This window comes from Papaver somniferum, chromosome 1, assembly GCF_003573695.1.
Source record: "Papaver somniferum cultivar HN1 chromosome 1, ASM357369v1, whole genome shotgun sequence".
NCBI lineage: Eukaryota > Viridiplantae > Streptophyta > Magnoliopsida > Ranunculales > Papaveraceae > Papaver > Papaver somniferum.
Window position 1 is genome coordinate 40,397,818 of NC_039358.1, and position 10,045 is coordinate 40,407,862.

The following is a 10,045-nucleotide window of genomic DNA, read 5'->3' on the forward strand; positions in this document are numbered from 1 at the left end:
GGGGGGGGGGGGGGGGGGGGGGGGGGGACTCTTGACCCAAAAGATAAAAAAAAAGCTCCATATTTTGGGTTGGGACATTCTTTGCTCTCCTAAGTCTGAAGGAGGCCTTGGTTTTAGAAAAGCTGAGCTCAATAATCTTGATATGGTTGCAAGGAATGCATGGAGGATAATTGAGAATCCTGATTGTTTGCTAGCTTCTACTCTGAAAGCTAGATATTTTCCTAGAACTAATTTTTTAAATGCCAAGTGTCCTGCCAATTGTTCTTGGACTTGGAAATGTTTACATGTCATTAAAGAACTTATCAAACCTTTTATCACTTGGATTGTTGGAGATGGTCAATTTATTGACCCTTGGTGTGACAAATGGATTCCTTCTTTAGCATCTGATGTCCCCAACCCTTTGGTTCCTCCAGATCAACTATAAAAGTTTCTTATTTTATTAATCCTATTACCAGATCTTGGGATGTTGACAGATTAAACACCCACTTTGATGATGCTTTTGCTAAGAAGATTGTCACTATTCCCTTAAGCCAGTGTCGCACTTCTGATAGGAGGGCTTGTGATCTTTCAAAGAATGGTAGATTTACCTCTAAATATGCTTACTTGGGACTTCGAGGGCTCATGCCTTCCCCTTGTAGTGCTCTTTGAAAGTGTATTTGGAAAATTAATATTCCTTATAGAATTCAAGATTTCAGTTGAAAAGATGCTAGAAATGCCTTACCTGCTAGAACTGTCCTTCATACTAGAATGCCTATGAGTTCTGTTGATTTTACTAGATGTAATGACCCTTCTAAATCGATTATGCATGCCTTAGTTCTTTTCCCTTTTGCTAGTCATGTTTGGTTCTTATCTTCTTCTGTGTCAACACTCAGGATTTTAGTACTAAATCTTTCATGGATTGGATGTTATTCTGGTTATTTAATCCTGTCTCTAAACTCCCAGATGGGGATCAATGTCTCTTTGTTGTTATCCTTTGGTCTTTATGGCAAAGTAGAAATAACCTAGTATTTCAGAACATCAAGGAGAATTACACTGCTGTTCTGATGAGAGTCAGAGCCATGTTATTAACTAGAAAATCAACTATTATTGTTTCCACTATGGTCCCTGGTAATATAAGTAACAAATGGATGCCCCCACCAACTGGATGGATAAAATGCAATACAGATGGAGCTTATGATGATATTTCTGGGAATAATGGTGCAGGCTTTGTTGTGAGGGACTTCACCAACACTGCTTCCTTTTGTGCGTCTATTGTCTTTCAAGTTGAGTCCGCTGAATAAGCTGAAGCCAGAGCTATTTGAGCGGCCTTACAAAAAATTGTGGAGCAAAAGCTTACTCATCTAATCATAGAAATTGATGCTCAGAGTCTAATCAATCAGTTTTCTGCTGGAGTGTTTGATGGGAACTCTAGAACGGATGTTATCTTTAAGGATATTCAGTTTTTTTCTTCCAAGTTTGTAGCTTGTTTATTTATCTTTCAGCCACACACTTGTAATTTTGTGGCTGATGAACTTTCCCTTTGGGCTAAGACAAACAATTCTACTATGTACTGGTCTGTTCCTCCACTATGGCTGATGCCTTTTGTTGAGGGGATCTTAGCTTTCTTGAAGGCCTTTGATTAAAAATAAAAATAAAAAAAGAAAGGTAGCAAATGGGTTTCTACAGTGGAAGCCGACGTCCTATTTCCTAGAAACCTGTTTTGAGGCATACTCATTTTTTTTTAGGCATATTCATTCATTATACCATCTAGGGTGGGTTTATAAGGGGTGTCTAAAGGTAGTGCAATTACATATCCATCCTTAAACAATTTAAATTACTAGAGTGCCCTTATCCTCAAAAACCTAAAATCAAAAATCAAAATAAACTTTAAACTCAAACATCTTGGACTCCAATTCAATCAAGAAATTGATCAAGCAAACCAAACACGAATCGAAGTGAGCGATGTTGGAGCGCGAAATCCAAATCTCAATTGCTCTTAGATGTATTTTAGAATGTATGTGTAACAAACCCACCTTGTTTTTGATTGATTTTATTTTGTTTGATCGATAGAATATGATTTCAAAGATGAAATTAGGGTTTTCAGAAGATCAGTTCGGCTGATCTTTGAGTATCAATTTTGAGCCGAACCTAGTGTGTGATTTAGAGAAACACTATTCGGCTAATGTGACTTTGCTAGATTTTGTTCGAATCAGTCGAACCAAAATTCGTCAGTTACAGAGTGAAGTTCGGCTGATAACTTTTCAGCCGAACCTCAGTTTTTTGAAAATATACCTAGGTTTGGCTGATAACTTTTCAGCCGAACTGTTCATTTGGTTAGTAGATTTGGGTTTTAAAAATTAATTTTTTGACAGATTCAACTTATAAAAAGAAATTAAACCTCGTATAGAAGTCTACCTATGATTTGAATCACACATTTTGGTCACTTCTAATCACTAAATCTCAAAATTCAAAACCCAAGTTTTTTTTCACTTCTTCTTCTTCCTCTCAAAAATCCCAACTCTCTCACATAAATTTGATTTATCTACTAATTCACCACTAATAATATAATTTTTAATGAATCCTTAAAATTCCTAGCTAATCAAATCTAATCATAATCATTAATACCAATTATGTAAGGATAGTTATGCCATTATCAAAAAAAATGGATAAAAGGTGATGTTGTTTTTTATTTAGTGACCATATTTTAACATTATTTAGTATGCCTCGAAAAAATTTCACTATGCCTCAAAATAGGTTTCATTTCCTACCATCACATGAATTCCAACGGGGACGTCACTCAACGGGAAAGACGTGTAAATTTTCAGTAAGCACCGGGCTTGTGAATTCTTTTTGGCCCAGAACTCCTGCGCTTTATTTCGTTATAAACTTTGTGGCAGTTTGTGCTTTGAGTTCGTTTCATTTCTGGAAGTGCAATGTAGAAGTACATTTCTAGGGTTTTGAAAGATTTTGGTAGGGTTTCTTGCTCCCTTCTTCCGATCAATCTCAATTTCTATGAAATCAATGGCAAGTAAAAGAAAGAATCAGATAATAACCCAACCAGAAACACAGAATACAGTGATGATTTTGAAGAAGAAGATGATGGTGATTCCGAAGAATTCAGTAAATCTCTATCTCTTCCTCATGATATTATCAAAAATGACATACTAACAAGAGTACCTATTGATAGTTTGATGCGATTCAAATGTGTATGCAAATTGTGGCTTAATTTAATTTCCAATGATTCTGAATTTATCAATATGCATGCTCGAAACAGTGGTACTCATGGGTTTGGGTTTATGTATCTTTCATTAAGTTATACTGATGATGATGATGATGATGATGAAGTAGTTAGAGAAATTGATGGTGCTAATGGTGTTATGAAATCTGATGGTATTGGTTTCTGTAATATCCATAAGAAAGAAAACAAGGTTTATCATTTTAAACCAGAAACTGGTTTCTTAAACAGCAAACTAGTAATTCAACATTCGCTGAATGGTTTAGTTCTTTTCTTTTATCTCGCCACGGAGATACTTTTGGTTTTACTCATCATGTTTTTAATCCAATTATCGGTAATTCAGTCGAGCTTCCTGTTTTAAATGATATAGCTCATAGAATGTCAGGTTTTCATTTGCACCTAGCTTATGATGCCGCCGCTGAAAAGTATAAAGTCGTTTGCTTTTATAAAAGGAAGAGACAGTATATTTTTAAGATTGTTACGGTAGATGTTAAAAGTGATTCATGGAGGAATGTCCTTGCTCTATCGTCTCCTTGTTTACTGGATGATTATGAGGCGGTGTTTGCTAATGGATTTTTAAATTGGTTGACTCATGATAGATATCCTATGAGTGGTTGTAAAGTTGATCAGGGTAAAATTCTTAGTCTTGATGTTAGTAAAGAAAAATTTTATACGCTAGATTACCCGAATGGAGTTTCGGATGTATGTCAACTATTGGAGATGGGAGGATCGCTTTGTTTCCTTGACTAGGAGTCCACTGGGAAGATAAAATATTGGGTTTTGAAGGAGAATGGGGAGAACCAGAGAAAACAAAATCAACATAATGAATGGTTAGAGTATAATATTGAGGTATTACAGAATAATGATGTACCGAAACTCTTCCATAATTTCGAAAGCAATAAGTGTGTTGGAATTATTAAGAATCCCACACTTAAGATCATATTTTGGAATACCAATGTGCGCATACTTGATGAACCAGATGAGAGGGGGTTTATTAGTTTTTACACTCCCGAGGACTACAGTTATGATGTTGAATTGAAAACGTTTGATTTCATCTCTCAGCATAGATGGATATTTGTCAAGTGGGATCTCAACTCCCTTGTCCACTTTCAATCAACCTTTGCTGGTATGTATTAAGATATCTTTAGTGTTATGTTTCTAGTTTTGCAAGTTCTTATGTACTCTGTTGCAACTCTTTCTTCATTTGCCTGTTTTTTGACATTCTTCTTATTTAAGATTCGTTTCGAAAATGATGTAATTGTGATCATATGCGTTCAAATATAAACAGTTGTTAGCTACACCGTGCGGTTATATCAAGGGATGGACAGAGAAATGAAATTAGCTATTATAATAAGTGGTAGGTTAGAAGAACCCTGTAAATCAAGTAAATGCTGAGAACAAATTTAGTTTGCGAATGAAATCATGGCCATGCTCACTGGTGAACCAGTTAAGGTGGGGGTAGTTAAAAAAAAATGAAAAAAGTGTCATTTAGCGTTGTTAGAATGCGTGAATAGAACAAATGGAGACTGCTATTTTGTAGAGACTGCTTCACCTAAGAGACTGCTTAACATAGGCTAGTATATACCTTTTCTTTAGAGTGCTATTTGGTAGAGACTGCTTTACCTAAGAGATGGAAACGAATGCAGAAAACTGGTCTTACAAACCGTGAAAAAATATGATAGTCCGTGAAATTCAAATAGCATGTTTATGCTTTAAAATTAGATGACAGTTTTGGTTGAGATTGTACTCTCCAGTCATTGGAACTGCATTGTAGTTTGTTTCCTAGATAATGATTTTTTTTGTTTCGTTAAAGCCCATATAGTAAACATTGATTTTATATTGTTAGTTTGTATTAGATAATGTAGCTTACTTTAGCACATAAAAATCCAGTACCAACATCTGCAAAATAATTGCTTTGTGATTCATCTATTTAGAATTCGATCGACATGGAAGTTGGAGCATGAATTTTTTATAGATGCATGAAACTATAATTTTTGTGTTCTGTATGTAGCCGTTACTAAAGAATAATTTCTCCCTCCATTCTCATAATAATGACAGTTATAAGGTCCTTATAAATGGTTTGTTTAAGATTGAATGTCGAGATGGTGGGATTGTAATTCTAATTAATGTTTAACATTTCAGGTAGTTCGATGGAAGAACAATTACAGATAAGTGAATGAAACAAGCAGCAGGCATGCAGAATCTCTGAGCCTGGTCACTGCAATACATTGAACTCAAGAGACGGGTATTAGGAGGAAGCTTGAATGTAGCACATGACCGTACATTTAACATTTAGTTTAGAATTGGACCTCCAAGTCTGTTGGAAGACCCTATAATCAGGAGACTGTTCCTCTTGCAGAAGATTGTATAAGCAGGAATCTTAACAAAAGTTTGATTTAGAACGCTTCTGTCATCTTGTTTGAATATCCTGTAGTAGAAGACAATTTTTAGTACTCTTGTTTGTAAACTGTGTAATAACTGGTACTTTTGTGTTTGGCATGAAAATAGGACATGTCTTTTGAATTGCTTGCATCTACTAGTCAGTGAATGTTCTAAGTAGGAATCTAAACAAAACTTTGCATTAGATTACTTTTATCTCGTTGCTCCAAAATTCCGAGCTCGAGAGAGTTGGTAATGCACTCTAGTTAACTAGATTTCTGGTTTCTTGGCTTTGACCGGAAAAATTCTGCGATTACTCACAGATCCCTTCAGTTGATTTCATTTTGTTCCTCGATCCAGATTTGTAACGTTCTTATGTTTAGTGAGCAATTGAGCATGGCCATCGGGATTGGGCTTGTGATTGGCCCAGAGCTCTTGAAATTACAATTTTCGTTATAAACTTAACTTTGTGCTTTCGTTTAGGGCTGCAGTAGTGTTTAGTGTTTCCAGTAACAAGATGGAGTGGAAGTAGAATTTCTAGGGTTTGAAAGATTCTGGTAGAGTTTCTTTGCTACTTCGTTCTTCCAATCAATCTCAGTTGCAATTCTATGAAATCAATGGAAAATAAAAGACAGAAGCAAATTATAACTCAACCAGAAACACAGATGATTTCAAAGAAGAAGAAAGTCGGAAATGGTGGTGATTCCGAAGAAATCAGTAATTCCATATCTCTTCCTCATGATCTTGTCATAAATGATATACTAACGAGAGTACCTGTTGATAGTTTGATGCGATTCAATTGTGTATGCAAATTATGGCTTAATTTAATCTCCAATGATGCTAAATTTATGAATATGCATGCTCGTAAAAGTGGTACTCATGGGTTTGGGCTTATGTATCTTTCATCAAGTTATACTGATGATGATAGTAGAGTAGGTAGAAAAATTCATGAATTTAATGGTGTTATCAAATCTAATGGTATTGTTTTCTGTAATATTGATAAGAAAGAAAACAAGGTTATCCATTTTAAACCAGAAACTGGTTTCGTAAACAGGAAACTAGTAATTCGACATTCGCTTAATGGTTTAGTTCTTTTATCCCGCCAAGAAGATACTTTTGGTTTCACTATTCATGTTTTTAACCCAATTACTGGTTATTCAGTTCAACTTCCTGATCTTATTGGTTTTTCAAATGGTATCATTGGTAAAAGATATCACCTAGCTTATGATGCAGCCACCGAAAAGTATAAAGTTGTTTGCTTTTATAAAAGGAAGAGAGGGTTTATTTTCAAGATTGTTACTGTAGATGTTAAAAGTGATTCATGGAGGAATGTCGTTGATCTGTCGTCTCCTTGTTTACTGGATGATTATGAGGCGGTGTTTGCTAATGGATCTTTAAATTGGTTGACTCATGATAGATATGATATGGGTGGTTGTAAAGCTGATCAGGGTAAAACTCTTAGTCTCGATGTTAGCGAAGAAAAGTTTTATAAGATAGATTACCCGAAAGGAGTTCCAGATAAATCTCACCTATTGGAGATGGGAGGATCACTTTGTTTTCTTGCCTATGTGCGACCGGGAAAATAAAATTATGGGTTTTGAAGGAGAATGAGGAGAAGCAGAGAAAACGAGATCAACGTAATGAATGGTTAGAGTGTAATGTTGATATATTGCAGAATAATGATGTATCGAAACTCTTCCATAATTTGGACAACTTTCATTGTGTTGCAGTTGTTAAAAACCCTGAGCTTAAAATCATATTTTGGACTACCAATCGGCGCATACTTGATAAGCCAGACGAGAGGGGATTTAGTAGGTTTTACACCACCGAGTTCTACAGTTATGATGTTGATTTGAAAACTTTTGCTCTCATCTCTAAGCATACAGGGATATTTGTCAAATGGGATCTCAACTCCCTTGTCCACTTCAATCAACCTTTGCTGGTATGTTCTAAGATGTCTTTATTGTTATTTTTCTAATTTTGCAAGTTCTTTGTGTACCTTGTTATGTTCTTTCTTTGTTTGCCTGTTTTTTAGATACTCTTTTATATTTGAGATACGAAAAAGATCTATGATCATGTTGTTTCAATTATAAACAAGTGTTATCTACAACATGCTGTTTTACCAAGGCATGGACAGAAAAACAAATTGTCTAAAGTAGCTAGAATAACAAATGGTAGGTTAGAAACCTATAAATCAAGTAAACGCTGAGTACATAGCTGGTTAGTGAAATCTTAAGTGTGTCATTATCATTGTTAGAATGCATGAATAGAACAACATAGGATCAACATTTCACATGAAACACATGTTTTTTCTCGTGCAAGCAAAGGCTAGTACACCTTTTCTTTAAAGCCCTATTTGGTAGAGACTGCTTTACCTAAGAGATGGAAACAAATGGAGAAAAATGGTCTTACAAACACAATTCAGGGAGCATTTGTGGATACTTAGATGTCAGTTTCTGCTTAGATTGCGGTCCTCGATCTTCAAATTACATTGTAGTTTGTGTCGTAGAGTGATATTTTTTTTTTCCTGCATGTGTTTACTAAGGTAATCATAAGTTTCGACCCTCTGAATTCTGAATTCTCGTTTGACTATTGCAAACTAATGAAAAGGGGGAGATAGATTACATAAGTATAGCAATATCTTTATGTATTGATGTCATTAGCCTGTTAATTTTATTTGTATATGGTCTTTTTAAGTATGTAACATGTTGGCATTGGAATTCTAATGTCTAACATTGCAGGTTAGTTCGGTGGAGCCAGAACAACTAAAGTGAAAGAAACAAGCAGTATGCAGGAGGAACCTCCAGGCTTGTTATGCAGTGGACTAGCTGCGCTTAAGAGGTTAATTTGTAAGTGACTGTAAGGAACTTGACATTAAAGTGAAAGAAACAAGCAGTATGCAGGCTTGTTATGCAGTGGATTAGCTGCGCATTAGGAGGTTAATTTTGTAAGTGACTGCAAGGAACTTGACAGTGCAGTAACTCTTTCTTCCTACACTCATGTTGAAATATAGAATTTTGGCCTTCCAAGTATGTAAGAGGATCTTATAGTCGGAAGACGGATCTACTAACCAAGGAATCTTTGCGTAGGAATCTAAACAAAACTTGGCATTAGAAAGCTTTTATCTTCTTGCTTGAAAATTCTGAAGATCGGGAGAAATAATATAGTATGTGTAATTGGTTGTAATACTCTTTAGTTAACTTTTTGGTTTCTTGGCTTTGACCGGAAAAAATATAGTATGTGTAATTGCTTACAGGTTCCATCGGTTGATTTCATTTTGTTCCTCATCAGATTTGTTAGGTTCTTATGTCTTTATTGAGAAAGCTAAACTTTGCCAGGATACTTCATTTCTATAATATTTGTGATTTTAAGAGAAATCTGTTATATGATGTGAATGCTGCTTTTTGATTTGTGCTGCTATTTCAATTAAGACTGCTAGGTGCGCGATAGATTGGAAGTGTTACAGCACTGTGCCAAATTGGGAGGTAGCAGGATCACGTTTTATTGTGGATTCTTATAATCACACGACCAAAAAATCTGGGAACAAATGGGATTTATTTGGCTTGATCATTTGATTACTGGCTAGGCGAAACGATGATATTAGCCGGAATTATTTTCTATTTTGTTGAGGCCAACGCCCACCGTCCTAATTCTTACTGACCGGTGAAGCAAATACTATTGCCAGTGCCAGTGTAGTTTTCACACATCGGAATTGGGCTTGTGATTTCTTTCTCGGCCCAGAACTCTTGATATAGAACGATTTTTTGGGGACCATGATTTTTTTCACCGCGTTTTTAGGGGCCACCCCAAAGGATTTAGGGGCCATCAATTTATACCCAGCCAAAGACTCTAGTTAAGGGGTACCCTATATGATATTGAAGTTACATAAATGCCCTTATGGTAAAACTGTATGAAAACCAAATCAAAAACAATTCTACTCATTTCAACTCTTCTTCTTCCAGTTTCCTATTATCTTTCGATTGTGGAAGAAAAAAAAATTCCGCTCCAAAGTCAAATGACCCCAATTAGGTAAGAATCTATCATTTTTGGGGTTTATTTCGCTTTAATTCGGCGAATCGAGAAAAAATAATTCTAGGGTTTTCGGTTATTTATCCAGATTCGGGCGATATTCATGCTCCTTTACTTCCGAATGTAGTCGTGTTCTTCATTTCTCAAGAACATCGACAGTATTCGGGAGAAATATTTGATGGTTATCGCCGAATATTGTTGGTCATATCTTCCTGGATACAAACTGGTAATAATCGGTAGTTTAATGAATTTTTTGTCTCCCGAATATATTTAAGTAGACACACAGTATTCAGAAGTACACTCACTACCGAATATATATATATATATTGAAAAATCTCAAAATTTCTGATATAGGAAAAATCCCATTTTGGGGCCAGTATTTATTCGGAAGACAATATAATGTTATATACTTCCGATTATTTC

General features: G+C 35.4%; 1 protein-coding gene across 1 annotated transcript; it reads left to right on the forward strand.

The window, feature by feature from the left end:
- Nucleotides 1–6,082: 6,082 nt before the first annotated feature.
- LOC113284049 (putative F-box protein At2g02030) lies at nt 6,083–8,965 on the forward strand. Its single transcript, XM_026533451.1, has 2 exons — nt 6,083–7,535; nt 8,335–8,965. The coding sequence occupies exon 1, from the start codon at nt 6,202–6,204 to the stop codon at nt 7,177–7,179; it is 978 nt and encodes a 325-aa protein (XP_026389236.1). The 5' UTR covers nt 6,083–6,201; the 3' UTR covers nt 7,180–7,535; nt 8,335–8,965.
- The last annotated feature ends 1,080 nt before the right edge of the window (nt 8,966–10,045 follow it).